Source organism: Megascapheus bottae, chromosome 7, assembly GCF_031878675.1.
Source record: "Megascapheus bottae isolate mThoBot1 chromosome 7, mThoBot2.hap1, whole genome shotgun sequence".
Classification (NCBI taxonomy): Eukaryota; Metazoa; Chordata; class Mammalia; order Rodentia; family Geomyidae; genus Megascapheus; species Megascapheus bottae.
The window spans coordinates 35,362,257-35,378,987 of NC_143515.1; the positions used below are offsets into that span (position 1 = coordinate 35,362,257).

Below are 16,731 nucleotides of genomic sequence, written 5' to 3' on the forward strand. Positions count from 1 at the left end.
GTCTCTTTGGCAATATTTTTCCCCCTTCTTCCCAGTGTTGACCAAGTGTGGCTTATCCACTATTTTGTTGCTAGTTCAAGCTCTCTGTCCCCCTTGATAGCAGCTGGTGTCTTAGAAATACTTTCACCATCTAAAGGGCAAGATACCCTACTTCCCTGAGGTCACCTGGGCTTCATACCCACATCTTCCAAGTGCTCGAGTTGCTCCTGAAACAGTGTTTTCCGAAGAGCAACCCAATATGTTGCTTAAGGCCTGCCAAATAGGGGTAACTTTTCTTTCCAAATGTACTTTGTCAAATTTGATGTGTGTGTTTGTGTGTAAGCGTGTGCGAGCGCATGTGTTTAAGTAGCCATCGAAAGATTTTGCATTTCTTAAACGTTTCCTTTTCTTTTTTTTTTTGAGAATTGTCTTTTTTTTAAAAAAAAAGTCACATGTGGGATGATATTTTTCTCCGATGCTTTTTAATGGTTCTGATATAAAGTGAAGGGATTACTGTTTTCATTCTGTTGCCTTCAGTCTTAGTTCACTTGCACATGGATTCACATAAACTGAATGGTGTAATGTCTGGGCTTTTGAGAAAACTGTCAAATACTTTAACATCAAACTGTTGCAATGAAAGGTATTTCTTTGATTGTTCTTCACAAACTATGGTTAAGCCAAGTATATCACATAGCTAGCTTCAGTGAGTTGCCCTAGCTGAGGTAAATCTAGTCTACATAGTTCATAGTACCACTATCTTGTTGTATTTGTAAAGCCTAAATATAGTGGTAAAATGAAAAAGTAAAGTATTACTATTAGAACAAAAACTGAATACTTAAATTTTTACAGAACTGAAACTTGTGATATAGTAATAGTTTATTTTCTAAAGCTAGTATAATAAGTGTAAATAGAAATATAACTGTCAACTAGTTTGCTGGTTAGTTATATCATAGTTTTTTAGAAGAATCTCCTGTATTGTTATTTGACTTGTTATGTTTGAAGATTTTTATAGAAAGGATAGTGTTTCATTTGTTTTATTATTATCAGTAAACTATTTTGAGTACTTTACTAGGTCAATTTTAGTATTTTTTTAATTCTAAAGTTCTATTTTTCTTTTCACTTCCCCTTCCTTCCCTTTATAAGATCATTTCCATGTGTTCGTTGGTGATCTCAGTCCAGAAATTACAACTGAAGACATAAAAGCAGCTTTTGCACCATTTGGAAGAATATCGTAAGTAATAGAAGATAGACACATTACTATCAATTAGAAATCATTTTACATAGAAGTGATTTGAAAAACTATTGTAATTTTAGAACAGTAGTTTTAACATTTGGCATAGTATATTATTTTGGCTAGTGGTCATTCAAGAAATTAATAGCAAGAGTTGCTTTTCCTTTAGTAAATAAATCTTTGATCTTTAATTGCCTTAAAATCCTGTTTGTTAGTAGTTTTTAAGATGAATTTGCTATTATACATATTATAATGTCTTACATAGGTCTCTTGTTAGAAAAATAATAATCTTTAGTAACCTGGTGTTATAATTAAACTAAAGAATTATTTGGGTACTTTTGCTACCATACAGTTTGTTTTAATACAGTTTAACCAAAAACAAAATAAACCCCAAACTAACCATTCCAGTCCAGAAATCAATTGCTAAATGTTATTTCTTTGACATTTGCCTTTTTTAAAAGAAGAAAGAACCATCAATAATAGTGCTATATGACATTTTATAAAGCACTATCTTCCTTGCATTTGATGTTAATCATACATTTTAGGTCCTTTGCAAATATCTTACTCCAGGTAACATTCATCATAAAACTTTAATCATCTAATAACTTAAGCTTTTTTAATATAAAAAATGTCATATTAAAGTAATCACAAGTTGTTCATAACACTTGTTTAGAAGTGATTGTTGAATTTAGAAATTTGTTTTAGAATTTCTGGTTGCAACACTTATTCCAACTAAGAAAATAATAGAAAGGAAATGCTAGCTGTGATTTGGTTTGAACAGATGAACAGTAGAAATGAGGTGAAGGGTTTGGAAAATAAATGGAATCGTGTTGATGAATTTTTAGAGCTTATTTGAAGAATTTTTTTTATTTAAAGAAAATAGTAAAGTGCAGTGATAAAGGATTGACTAATTTTAAAGATTTAATACAATTAGGGTTTATAAATGAAATTTTTCTTTGTGAGCACTGATAAAAGACAATAAAATATTTTGGTTTTTGTTTTTGTGCCAGTTCTGGGGCTTGAACTCAGAGTTTTAGTACTCTCTCTGAGCTTCTTTTGCTCAAGGCTAGTGCTCTACCACTTCTGGCTTTTTCTGAATGGTTTATTAAGATGAAAGTCTCACAGAGTTTTCTGCATGGACTGGCTTTGAACCGCCATTCTCAGATCTCAGACTCCTTTATAGCTAGAATGATAGGTGTGAGCCACCAACACCTAGCCCAAGAAAATAAAGTTGTAGTTTTGTTATTATTCCTCTTAATCTGTTTTAGCAAGAATGGTTCATTTTCAGACATCTAGACTTGGAATTCCTCTCAAAGGACCACATTTCTGTGTGTATTTTTATTTTCATGTAGAGAATCTTTATAACATGTAGTTTATCTTCATTAGTCACAGGACCATTAAAAGTTTAAGATTCTAGATCTTCATTGATTTTTTTTTTTTTTTTTTTTTTTTTTTTTGGCCAGTCCTGCGCTTCAGCTCAGGGCATAAGCACTGTCCTTGGATTTTCTCAAGGCCAGAGCTCTACCACTTGAGCCACAGCACCACTTCTGGCTTTTTTCTATGTATTGCTACTGAGGAATTGAACCTGGGTCTTCATGCATGCTAGGCAAGCACTCTACCACTAGGCCAAACTCCCAGCCCCAATCTTCATTGATTCTTTTTCACAGAATCTTTTTTTCTTTTGCCAGTCCTGGGTGTAAGCTTAGGGCCTGAGCACTGTCCTTGGATTTCTCAAGGCTAGAGTTCTACCACTTGAGTCTCAGCACCACTTCAGCTTTTTCCTATGTTTGTGGTACAGAGGAATCAATCCTGGGTCTTCGTGCATGCTAGGCAAGCACTCTACCACTAGGACAAACTCCTGGCCTCACAGAATCTTTCTTTAAGGAGAAATAGGTCAAAGTTATATATATATATTTGCAAGCAGATATTTCATGAAGTATTAAAATGAGAAAGACTTTTTTTTTTGGTCAGTCTTGGAGCTTGAACTCAGGGCTTGTGCACTGTCCCTGAGCTTCTTTTACTCAAGGCTAGTGCTCTACCACTGGTGCCACAACGCTACTTCCAGGTTTTTCTGTGTACTGAGGAATCGAACTCAGAGCTTCACATATGCTTGGCAAGCAGTCTACCACTAAGCTACGTTCACAGCCTACAAAAAATTTTTCTAACAGCCGAGCGCGGTAGTTTAACATCTATAATCCTAGCTACTCAAGGGGCTGAGATCTGAGGATCAAGGCTCAGAGCCAGCTCCAACACAAAAGGACCTGAGACGCTTATCTCCAGTTAATCTCTAGAAAATGGGAAGTGGGGTTTAGGTCAAGGGTAGGGGGTAGCCTTGAGCTGAAGAGCTCAGTGACAGCACCTAGGCCCAGAGTTCAAGCTCCCTGACCCACAAAAAAATTTTTTTCTTTTTCTAACAGTTTGAAAAACTGAAGTAGCTGCTTTGGTAAAATTTGTAGTTAATCAAAGCAGCTTTTCTGAAAATAGGAGTTTTGGTATGGGATTGGACAGATTATGACCTTCAAGTTTTGGCAATAACTTTTAGCATAACTTTCATTATGAATCAGTCACTTTCTTTTCTACTTTCTATCCTTTCTTTTTCTTCCCGTCCTCTCCATCCCACATTCCCTCCTTTTTTCCTTTGTTTTTTTTCTTTCTTTTTTGGTCAGTTATAGGGCTTGAACACTGGGCCTGGGTGCTGTCCTTGAGCTCTTCACCTCAAGGCTACCCTTGAGCCACAGCACTTCTGGTTTTCTAGTAGTTAATTGGAGATAAGCGTGTCAAGGACTTTAGTGCCTGGGCTGGTTTTGAACTGTGGTTCTCTGCTCTCAGCCTCCTGAGTAGAGTGGCTAGGAGCTACTAGGACACCTGGCCCTTTGTTTCTTTTTTGACAGTATTGAGGTTTGAACTTAGGATTCTGCACTTGCCTTGTCATGTCCCCATTTGAATCAGTTTCTTTTAGTTAGGTATGTTGGCCATCATATTTTTAGCCTATTGAATTTCTTACAATTTCACAATGTAGGATATACATTATTCTTTTTCCTAGTAAGGCCTTTAAGTTGAGATCATATATAAGAAATTAATATTCCTAAATTTAAAAGAACCATTTGGCAATTAATAGAGTGCTTTTCTATAGAGTGTTCACTTGATTTGGTGTTATCAAAGGAGACAAAATGATAAGTATATCAGGAGGTTCTCATGATAATCAGAAGATTTTCTCTGTAGGGTGCCCACAATAGTGCTTGATTTATGAAAGAAGTTTAATAAATAGCAATCTATTGATACAACCTGGCAGGCTGGAATGTGGCTTAGTGGTAGAATGCTTGTCTAGTATACATGAAGCCCTGGGTTCCATTCCTCAGTACCAAATAAACAGAAAAAGCCAGAAATGGCACTGTGGCTCAAATAATAATCTGCTAGCCTTAAACAAAAAGAAGCTCAGGAACAGCGCCCAGGCCTTGAGTTCAAGCCTCAGAACTGGCAAAGGAAGCAAAGAAGGGAGGAAGGAATCGGTATAAGAATATAATGCTTGGGGCAGGGAGTTTGGCCTAGTGGTTAAAGTGCTTGCCTAGCATGCATGAAGACCCGGGTTCGATTCCTCAGTACCACATACATAGAAAAAAGCCGGAAGTGGTGCTGAGGCTCAAGTGGTAGAGCTCTAGCCTTGAGAAAGTCCAAGGACAGTGCTCAGGCCCTGAGCCCAAGCCCAGGACTGGCAAAAAAAAAAAAAAAGAATATTATGCTTGAGAAGGGACAGCCATGATTGTTCAGTAATGTGCCTTCTATCTGGTAAATATAATGTAACCCTTCTATTAATTACAATAAAAATATAATAAAGAATATAATGCTTTTCTTATTTTACACTGATTGAGTACTTTGTTTTTGTTGAGTTTAGTATAATTTAGCAAGTTTTAATATACACATGCATCAGCTATAAAGTTAAATGAATGTGTATCACATATAGATAATTTAACAAATAAATTTTTCCTTTTCCCCAGCATCTTAGTCATTTTGACTGCATTTAATAAATCATTCCTTAGTTGATCTAAAATATGCTTATATATACTTCATTGCTACAACAGTTCATTGCATGGTTTCCTGACTTGAGTTTTTGTTGTAAAAGTGCCTGTTTTATTCATGCGTCAAAAGATCAATCATTGTGACATACCTGGCAAAACTTAAAAGCAGATTGCCTGTAAAGCACACTTTCAGTCCAGTTTTTTGAGGTATGGAGTTGTAGCTATCATGGCTGGGTTTTTACTCAATCTCAAATAATAGGGCTCTGGTTATTTTGCAGAGTGTCTCTGAAGAATGGACAGAATTGCCCTGGCTAACTACAAGCTACGGTTCACAGTGGATAAATGTTGGCGTGCTTTTTTACTTTCTGACTTAAAAATTTTGCTGTTATATATCTTGGTTTCCAATCACTCTAATATGAATGTTGTAATAAAATTCAGTATAAAATATTCTTTTAGAATGTGTGTATTTAGTATTTTTTTCAATGATTTAACATTTCTGAAGTGAAATGTCAATTTCTTAAAATTTGCTCTAGCCCAGAAGGCTGGTATATATTAACCTGAGCAAGTTAGTTTACGGACAGTACAACTTTGTCTCTTAGTTTCCACTTTTCTATTTAAAATTTTTAATGATTAGGAAAAATATATCAGATATCAAATTATAGATTGCATGGCTAAATTCATTCATTTAATATACCTAAGGACCTTATAATGGTGAAGTAATTTATGTGAATAGAGACTTTCACCATGATAAGTCCTTGGAAGTTTAAAAAAATTTTTTGAAGTGCGAGGCATATATATATATATGTGTGTGTGTGTGTGTGTGTGTAATATATACTTATATTACAAGCTACTGATTTGCATATCTTCAGAATTAAGCCTCATTTGCCAATATTTATAAAATAGAAGGTAACTTTAGATTCAAGGTTCAGTTTTAATGAAGATGAGACATGAAAATGAGTTGTACATGAAATTCTCATTTTATACCCACAGAAGATTTTACAAATCTTAGTTTCTGATTGTTTCTGTTTTCAGAGATGCCCGAGTGGTAAAGGACATGGCAACAGGAAAGTCTAAGGGATATGGCTTTGTCTCCTTTTTCAATAAATGGGTGAGCTCAATCAGAAGTGTATGTACAGTAAAATGTGAAGAATAAAAACTTACATTTTTTTCTCCTCTAACTGCCATACTTTAATTTCACTGATAACTAGCAGTTTCAGTAAGTCGTAGAGCTCCAGCCAAGTAAAGCTGAGTATTCAAGGTTCTGAGTTCAAAATCCAATACTGGGGGAGAAAAAGAAGAAAATACAAACACTTAAATTGTACTTTCATTCTACAAACATTTATGGAATTTCCATTTCCATAGGATTGCAATTTCTTGTTTTTTCAGAAAAGAGGAAACATGGTATAGTTTTTTTTGTTTTTGCCATTCTTGGGACTTTAACGTGGGGCCTGAGCACTGTACTTGGACACTTTTTGTTCAAGGCTAGCTCTCAGCCACTTAAGCCACAGTGCCACTTCGTTTTTTCTGTATATGTGGTATTGAGGAATCAGACCTAGGGCTTCGTGCACTATATCACTAGGCCATAGTTTTTATTATAATTAGAGTTCTGTGTGCATTGGTAGTTTAAAGACTATGTTGTATAAAAAGGAAGGGGCATATGTTTATGTGAAGTGTTTGTGTTAGTGTTCTTATGTTTTCCTCTGAAGGGAAAAACAAAAAACAAGATTTCATTTGTCAATTTACATCTGAGAAACAAAAACATGATTTCCTTTTCTGAGTACAACAAAGATGGAGCTGTATGTACTGTATTGTACTTCTTTACTACATTGTGCATCACAGTTTGAATTCAAGGCCTCTTACTTGTTTGTCTTACATTGTTACCTACCACTTGGCTATCATCTCCAGCTTGACTTCACCTGTTAAGAGTCTCTTGGATTTTTCTACCTAGGCTGGCTTTGAACTGTCATCCTCCTCTATGTCCTGAGTAGTTTTCTTTATTAATGGGAGCAAGTGATATTGTCCTTTCATTTTTTTCCCCTTTGGCCAGACCTGGACTTGAACTCAGGGCCTGGGCACTGTCTTTAAGCCCAGGGCTTTGTGCTTGCTAGGCAAACACTCTTAACACTAAGCCGTACTCCCTGGCCCAATATTTTACTTTTTAGTGTTTGAACGTTACCAATATAAAATATGAAGCACTGATGTCTTTTTAATAATACTATATAACTGAAGATTTACAACAGTTAAATGCAAAAGAGGGTCACACTTTTTTTTTTTTTTTTTTTTTTTTTTTGCCGGTCCTGGGCTTGAGCTCAGGGCCTGAGCACTGTCCTTGGACTTTCTCAAGGTTAGAGCTCTACCACTTGAGCCTCAGCACCACTTCAGGCTTTTTTTTCTATGTATGTGGTACCGAGGAATCAAACCCGGGTCTTCATGCATGCTAGGCAAGCACTTTAACCACTAGGCAAAACTCCCGGCCCCAAGGGTCACACTTTTAAAAGACAGGGATGCTTAGTGGAAGGTTTTTTTGTGTATGTGTGTGTGTGTGTATGAGGGGTGTTGTGTGGTTTTTTTGTTGTTGTTGTTCTTTTTTTGTTAGTGGTGGGGCTTGAACTCTGGGCTTGGGCACTGTCCCTGATCTCTTCAGCTCATGTGATTAACTGGAACTAAGAGTCTCACGGACTTTTGTGCCCAGGCTGGCTTTGAACTGCGATCCTCCGATCTCAGCCTCCTGAGTAGCTAGGATTACAGGCATGAGCCATTGGCACCTGGTTTATCCTTGGGCTTTTTCAAGGCTAGAGCTCTGCTACTTGAGCCACAGCACTATTTCTGGCTTTTTCTATGTATGTAGTATCAAGGAATCCAACCCAAGTCTTTGTACATGCTACACAAGCATTCTACTACTAGGCCAAACTTCCAGCCCCCAGATTTTTTTTCTTTTCCTTTTTTCTTTTTTATTGGTTATGGGGCTTGAACTCTGGGCCTCGGAGTTGTCCCTGAGCTCTTTGGCTCAAGGCTACTCCCCTGTCCTGGAGCCCCAACCCAACTTCCCGTTTTCTAGTGATTAATTGGAGATTAGAGTCTTGGGGTCTTGGAAAGCTGGTATCTGAGTGACATGTGAGGAATGCTGTTCTAAGGTAGACCTAGACAGCGCACTAAAGAACGTGAGATACTTATCTCTAATTAATTACTAGAAAACCGGAAATGGGGCTGAGACTCAAGAGGTAGGGCCATAGCCTTGAGCTGAAGAGCTCAGGGACAGAGCCCATGCCCAGAGTTCAAGCCCCATGACGCCCCCCCAAAAATCTTTGACGCCCCCCCCCAAAATCTTTCTTTAATTCTGATCTTCTAAAACGATACTGTCATTAAGAAGCTTTTTGGATTACATAAAATAAGGATTTCTGTTTGTAATAGGTCGAGTTATTGTACTTTGATAGCTATGTCATTAAGACCTTTGTGCTCAGGATTCCTAAAGCCTATTAACCAGTAAAGCTGCACAAATTAAAAAGTACTATTGCATTTTTGGAAAGTTGTGTATTTTATAAAACATTTTCATTTTAAAAAACGTCTGAAAAGCAAGTTTTTCCTACTAAATGTTGTTGGTAACATCATCTAATTGTGGTTTCTTTATCATTTCTAACATATGGAACAGGATGCTGAAAACGCCATTCAACAGATGGGTGGCCAGTGGCTTGGTGGAAGACAAATCAGAACTAACTGGGCAACCCGAAAACCTCCAGCTCCAAAGAGTACATATGAGTGTAGGTGTATTGGAGAAGAAAAGGAAATGTGGAATTTTGGAGAAAAATACACTAGATTTTAAGTGTTAGAGCTGTCCCCGGAGACTTAATTGCAGAAATAGATGAGAAGCAAATCAAGACTACTATTCAAAAATGTACTTAGTTTTCATTTTCATAACCTTAATAAATTATCTCTAATATCAAGTCTCCTACTAAATAAAGAATGCTGGGTTTTTAAAAAGATATTCTTGGGGGGAGGTTTAATCCTAAACATACATATGTGTGTGTGTGTGTATGTATGTATTTTATATTGCCATTGCAATAGTATAGTTAATGCTATCTTTCTCCTGACATCGTATTTAATGAATTGAAGATATAAAACTTTTTTTGTTCTCAGCAAATACAAAACAGCTATCATATGATGAGGTTGTCAGTCAGTCTAGTCCAAACAACTGTACAGTCTACTGTGGAGGTGTTACTTCTGGACTAACAGGTATGAAACTCTTAATAGTATGATATCTTGGTACAAACTTTTAAACTGAGAATCTTAATTTTGGCAGGCTTTTAATGCATCTTAGTGTGGTTTCTTCTGTTTTTCTTTTTGCTTAACAGAACAACTAATGCGTCAGACTTTCTCACCATTTGGACAAATAATGGAAATTCGAGTCTTTCCAGATAAAGGATATTCCTTTGTTCGGTAGGGATAGTTCCTTTCAAAGCTTCATTCCTTCCCAAATAAATATTTGGGTATTGAATATTGTGGTCTTTCCTAAGAATTTATCACAGTTGGCATGCAGTCCTAACTGCTTAGGAGGCTGAGGTGTAAGAACACTTGAGCCCCATAGTTCCAGATTAACCTAAACAACAAGAGACATGTTTGGAAGTTTTCTGTCATAATTATAAAGAAATGGAAATTTCTCTAGTATGTAGTGTAGTCATTAATGTAGTTTACAGTTTCTTTTTGTCTTCCAAGGCCAATAAAACACATCCTTCTAGCCAGGCACTAGTGCCTTATCCCTGTAGTATACTCAGGAGACTGAGGTCTGTGGATCACAGTTCAAAGCCAGTCCAGACAGAAAAATCCACGAGATTCTTACCTCCAATAAGCTACTCAGAAGTGGTGCTAGAGCACTAGCCTTGAGCACAAAGTGACCCAGAGACAGAGCCCAGGCTCTGAGTTCAAGGTCTAGGACGAGGGGGGGGGGAACCCACAAAATCCTTGGGGCTGGGAATATAGCTTAGTGGTGGAGTGCTTGCCCGGTATGCATGAAGCCCTGGGTTTGGTTCCTCAGTACCATACAAACAGAAAAAGCCAGAAGTGGTGCTGTCGCTCAAGTGGTAGAGTGCTAACCTTGAACAAAAGAAGCTCAAGGACAGTGCCCAGGCCCACAGTTCAAGCCCTAGGACTGGCAAAATAAAAACAAAAGGAAAACAGATTAAACATATTAAAACATTTCTTTAGAATTACAAGATTTTTGAAAAAAAGGAAATATGCCATCTGCCTATTTCTCCACAGGTTCACTTTGATCTTTTTCTCCAAATGACTATTGAATTTATTCATCTTAATTTTTTTTGTTTTTTTTTTTTGTGGGTCATGGAGCCTGAACTTGGCCTGGGCACTGTCCCTGAACTCTTCATCTCAAGGCTACCACCCTGCCCTTGACCCAAGCCCCACTTCCCGTTTTATGGAGGTTAATTGAAGATAAGAGTCTCTGGTCCCTTTGTGCCTTTGACCCTTGATCCGCAGATCCACAGATCTTAGCCTCCTGAATTGCTAGGATTACAGGCATGAGCCACCATACCCAGCTTAATTTTTTTTTTTTTTTAATTACAATCCTGGGGCTTGAACTCAGCCTGAATTCTGTCCCTGAGCTTTTGTAATGAAGGATAGCACTTTTTTATCACTTGAGCCACAGCTTCAATTCCAGATTTTTGGTGGTTAATTAGAAATAAAGAATCTCATTGGGCTGGGTGAGGTTGCTCGGGCCTGTAATCCTAGCTACTCAGGAGACTGAGATCTGAGGATTGCAGTTCAAAAGCCCTAGCACTAAAGAATGTGAGACACTTATTTCCAATTAATCACTAGAAAATGGGAAAGAGGGGCTGTGGCTCAAGGGGTAGGGCAGTAGTTTTGAGTTGAAGAGCTCAGAGATAATGTCCAGGCCCAGGGATAGGGTGGTAGCCTTGAGGTGAAGAGCTCAGGGACAGCACCCAGACCCCATGACCCAGAGAAAAAAAGTCTTTGGGACTAGGATTTGTCTTAGTGGTAGAGTGCTTGCCTAATATGCACAAAGACCTTGGATCACATACATAGAAAAAAGCTGGAAGTGGTGCTGTGGCTCACAAAGGCCATAGACAGTGCTCGGATCCTGGGTTCAAGCCCCAGGACTGGGACAAAAAATAAATAAATAAAAAGAGTCTCAGGTACTTTCCTGCCTGGACTAGTTTTGAACTGCAATCCTCAGATTCAGCTTCCTGAGAAACTAGAATTACAGATGTGAGTCACTGGCACCCAGCTTTTATCGTAATTTTTTTTAAAAGATAGGTTTTACTCATAAACATTTAAAGTAATTTATATTGGTGATTCTTAATATTGTTTTCAATAGGTTCAATTCCCATGAAAGTGCAGCACATGCAATTGTTTCTGTTAATGGTACTACCATTGAAGGTCATGTTGTGAAATGCTATTGGGGCAAAGAAACTCTTGATATGATTAATCCTGTGCAACAGGTGAGAGGGTCCTTGACTATGGGAAGTAATTGCTAGGGTAGTTTTAAGTTCATTTAAAAGTGAAGATTGTTGATAATCCTTGTTAATAAGTTTCAAGCTCAATTCATAGTATATAAGGGCTCTTCCTACGTGTATTATAGTTCCAGAGTGGTGTTTCATGGATTGCAGTGGTGACATGATGAGTGTAACCGCCTCAATTGACTCATGCTCACACAGTGGATTTTAAAATACTCCGACAAACCTAACAGGGTATTAAATCTTTTTTTAATACTTGGTAGATTTATTCACAAAGCTTTAAGTGTATTTAGGACCTTAGCATTTTCTTCCAGATTTTCTGTTTTTTGTTTTTCTAGTCAACTTTTAAGTGGTTCAACCTTGATCCCTCATTGACTTCTGTGGGGAAGTTGTAAATGGAGCATAGAAGTGGGAAGACGAAAATCCTAATCATATAGAATTCTTAAGAAAGCTAAATATAGGAATAAGTAATTTTTTTATGTTCCCAGTCTACAAGAAGTAATCATGTGGATAATTTACCATATACTTAAAACATGATAGTTTATTATTATTAGGGCATCACATGTTTCTTTACAAAAACTATGCCATTTAAAGCATCATGTAGAGTTTAAGCAATTAGCTCTTTTTTTTTTTTTTTTGCATGGCACTGAGAATTTAATCAAGGCTTGTTAACATTTTAGGCAAATGCTCTGCCACTGAGCTATAAATCTGCCCCTATCGTTTCTTTTTTTTTTTAAGTATATACTAAGTGTGATGATGACCTCTTGTGTTTTGCCCAAGTGTGATATAATAGGAATAAGTGAATATACAGTTAATGTCAGCTAATACTAAATTATGTTATAATTTTACTTAACAGCAAAATCAAATTGGATATCCACAAGCTTATGGCCAGTGGGGCCAGTGGTACGGAAATGCACAACAGATTGGCCAGTATATGCCTAATGGTTGGCAAGTACCTGCATATGGAATGTATGGCCAGGCATGGAACCAGCAAGGCTTTAAGTAAGTACAGTCAGTCTTTTCCTTGATCAATGTAGAAAATGTCAAAAAGAAACCAAATAATGAACAGGCAATATTGAATAATTATGCCTCTGTAAGGCAAAATTATAGCCTTTAAAAGACTTTAGAGTGGTTTTTAATTTATACTTTTATATATTTCTCTTTAAAATTTTTCTCTGAGAGGAACCTAAAGGCATAATTCTTCTGAACATTTTAAATGTTGTTTATAGGTGGGCATCATTGGTTCATACCTACAATCCTACCTATTCAGGAGGCTTAGATCTGAGGATCACTGTTCAAAACCAGCCTTTGCAGGAAAATTGATAAGACTCTTATCTCTAATTAACCAACAGAAAATTGGAAGTGGTGCTCTGGCTCAGTGGTAAACCAATAGCCTTGAATGAAAAAGGTCAGGGGCCAGTAGTTTGGCCTAGTGGTAGAATGCTTGTCTAGCATGAACGAAGACCCGGGTTCGATTCCTTGGTACCACATACATAGAAAAAAAAACGAGAAGTGGTACTGAGGCATAAGTGGTAGAGCTCTTGCCTAGACAAAGTCCAATGAGAGTGCTCAGGCCCTGAGCTCAAGCCTAGGACTGGCAAAAAAAAAAGCTCAGGGACAGGGCCCGGAGTGTACCCTAGTGGTCGAATGCTTGCTTAGCATGCACGAAGCCTTGGGTTTGATTCCTCAGTACCACATACTCAGAAAAGTTGAAAGTGGTGCTGTGGCTTAAGTGGTAGAGCACTAGCCTTAAAAAAGCCCAAGAACAATGCCTAGGCCCTAGTTCAAGCCCTAGGACTGGCAAAATAAAAACAAAGGCTAAGAGACAGTACCCAAGGCCTAAATTAAAACCCTAATACTAATACAGAGACACACAAACCCACAAAAGGGCTTAGTGATGCCTCAGACTATTTCAAGCCTTCCTGAAAGGATATTTTGCTTACATTTCAGAAAAACAAAATCAAAGTATTTTACAATTTAAAAAAATAATCAGCCCAGTACCTATGGCTCACACCTGTAATCCTAGCTGAGATCTGAAGATAGCAGTTCAAAGCCAGCCTGGACACAAAAGTCTGTGAGACTCTCATCTATCTCCAGTTAACCATGAGAAAACAGAAGTTTTAAGTATGTGCCTATGTTTGTTCACCAGGCACTCTTAACCATCTGAATTACTCCCCAACCCTTTTGTTGGGTCTTATATCAAAGGATTGAGTTTCATTCATAAGACAGTTTTCCTTTCTGAGATGGAGGATGGGTTTTTCTGAGTTAAATAATTATAAATTAAGGCTATTTTCTTAGCTGTAATTTCTTATGAAATTAAGCTACTCAAATTAAACATACATGATGACTGCTTTTAAAAGCAAGAACTTTTACTATAGTTCTAGCTTTTTTTGGTATAATTTATTTTTATATTTGGGTCTTCAAAAAGCACACATTTGGGGCCAGGAGTTTGGCCTAGTGGTAGAGTGCTTGGCTAGCATGCACTAAGACCTGGGTTCGATTCCTTGGACCACATATATAGGAAAGGCTGGAAATAGTGCTGTGGCTCAGGTGGTGGGGTACTATCCTTGAGAAAGTCCAAGGACAGTGCTCAGCCCAAGCCCCAGGACTGACCAAAAAAAAAAAGGCACACACATTTTAAATCTCTCATGTGTTTGTTATTTGTTCTGGGTATAACTTTGCTTTGTTTCGTTTAGTTTTTTGTTTTGTCAGTCATGAGACTTGAACTCTGGGCCTAGGCTCTGCCCCTGAGCTCTCCAACTCAAGGCTGCCACCCTGAGCCACAGCACCACTTCCAGTTTTCTGGTGGTTAATTGGCCATAAGAGTCTCACAGACTTTAGTGCCTGGCTGACTTTGAACTGCAAACCTCAGATCTCAGCCTTCCGAGCAGCTAGGATCACAGACATGAGCCACCATGCCCGGCTATAACATTGTTTTAACCAGTGATTTCCCCTCTCTTTGCTTCTTTCCTATCCTCCTTCTAGTCAGACACCATCTTCCGCACCTTGGATGGGACCAAATTATGGAGTGCAGCCACCTCAAGGGCAGAATGGCAGCATGTTGCCTAGTCAGCCTGCGGGGTACCGAGTGGCAGGGTATGAAACCCAGTGAAAAAGGACTCCAGAATCTAAAGCCAGTGGCTTGAGGCTACAGAAAGTATAGTAAAGCCAGTTGTTTACTTAAAGATTTATCAAATCAGTCAGTGCAAATGTCAGATACAATGTATTTATTTTAAAAATTCATTTTTTAATCATGAAATTACTTATCCACACTGTTTAGAATGAAACAAGATGCTGGATGTCTGCCAATTTTTGCCTTCATTAACTTTTTTGATAAAGTTTCTCTGATCCTTGTTTTCAAGTAGAAATGCAGGGATTGCTGCCACTTTTTAAAAAGTAAGAGGCAGAAAATTGCACAATTTTGAAATTTTTTCCACTAAAGTAGTGTGCAGTTCTAGTTTGCATTCCTGGTATGATTTTAAACATAATATAAAGATTTGAAAAAAGAAAAGAAAAAGAGAAAAACCAAACCTGTGCGAAGTTTAGAAGTTCTTTGTAATCTTCAGCTTGTGCACAGTTCTCTTTTAGGTTAAGAAAAAAAGGCATTGTTTGAGCTGTCCTATCTTCTTTATTATCCGTTGGGGGTTTTTTAAATATAAATTATTAGTTTACATCATTTTTATATTCTACATTTTTTTCACGAATTTGTCCTGCCTTATTAAAGTTCTATAAAATACACAAATGGAAAGGAATGATGCTCACTTAGATTGAAACTTTTCTCAGATGGATTGATAATTGTAATTCATTTTGTGTTTTATATGAGAAGGTGCCTCAAGAATTCCCTGTCATATTTGTTTAAAGGACTTTTATCTTCTATGAAAAACTTTACTGTGTACCAGGAACTGTAAAAACAAAACTTTGTTACTAAGGAGAATCTCTGAAATGTGATGTCCTTATGCCATGTCAACTTTATGTGTCAACTTCTACATTTATGTGAATTATTTCCTTAATGTAAAATGTCTTAGCAAGTTAATATTTTTGCACAGTTAGCAAATTTTTTATGTCACTTTCTTCGTAAAGGCATAATTCGGAGTTGACTTGATATTTAGAAGGTTTTAAGTTGTGTGCGTGTGGATATCAAATACATTCTTTGATAGTCTTGGAATACAAAGTCATTTGCTCTTGTTTTTCAAGAATTTTGAAACACGAAGTCATATGTAAACGGATTAATTTTCTGTTTTCTAATTAGATTTACTTAAAAGAGTAAATCAACTTATTTTAATGTGTATAAATGATAGCTGTGAAACTAGAGTATTCTTATGTCAGGCTTTTGGGGTTCACTGTGAACCCCAAAATTAGCCTGAAGGACCAGCCAGGCAAAACTTTTTTTTTTTTAATGTTCAGAGGCCAAAAAATTAAAAAAAAAAAAAGCAACAAAACAAAACAAAAAACCAAACCTTAAAATCCTACCTCCTAAAGTCTTCAAAGAAGCGAATCCTCAGTGCAATCATTACTTTGATTTTTTTGTTACCTATCTTGGGGTTTCCAACTTTATTATTTTGGAGTGTCTCTGAGCATTAAGAAGTTGAATCTTTGATGGCATTGTTCTCATTTTGAAATTTCTAGTACATTTCAGAGTCTCTTAGAAGAGTTGTGGGAGTTTTGGTTTTGTTTTGTTTTATGAAAAGGTCATAAACCTGTTTCTCCTCCTCCTTGACTCAGAGAGGAAATATCCCTTGTATATGAATTTTAATGGCTGGTTAGAGAGCTCCTAGCATTTTATTTAGGAACTTGAAAAAAAGTCTTGAGAAATCTTAAGAATTTCCTGGCCTGTGTCTTCCTGGTCGGAGCAAATGACTCTAAACTGGTCTCTAAGCCAATACATCCCAGTACCCAAAGCCCAGGAAAGATAGCGCTAAGCGTTTAATTCTCTGGAGCTCAATTCTATGCAGTCGTACGGATGTTTCATAATTCACTGTGTTTTTAAGTATTGATTCATTAAAATTTGCTTTATGAAAGATGA

The 16,731-nt window shown here is 37.1% G+C and overlaps 1 protein-coding gene across 1 annotated transcript in view; it reads left to right on the forward strand.

Moving 5' to 3' along the window:
• The window catches only part of Tia1 (TIA1 cytotoxic granule associated RNA binding protein), a 34,156-nt gene extending 17,425 nt beyond the window's left edge, over positions 1–16,731 (forward strand). The window contains 9 exon segments of the mRNA XM_090336742.1: positions 1,123–1,210; positions 6,259–6,334; positions 8,876–9,043; positions 9,046–9,118; positions 9,361–9,456; positions 9,576–9,660; positions 11,570–11,693; positions 12,565–12,710; positions 14,694–16,731. Coding sequence (XP_090192868.1) covers positions 1,123–1,210; positions 6,259–6,334; positions 8,876–9,043; positions 9,046–9,118; positions 9,361–9,456; positions 9,576–9,660; positions 11,570–11,693; positions 12,565–12,710; positions 14,694–14,820 — 983 coding nt within the window. The 3' untranslated portion in view covers positions 14,821–16,731.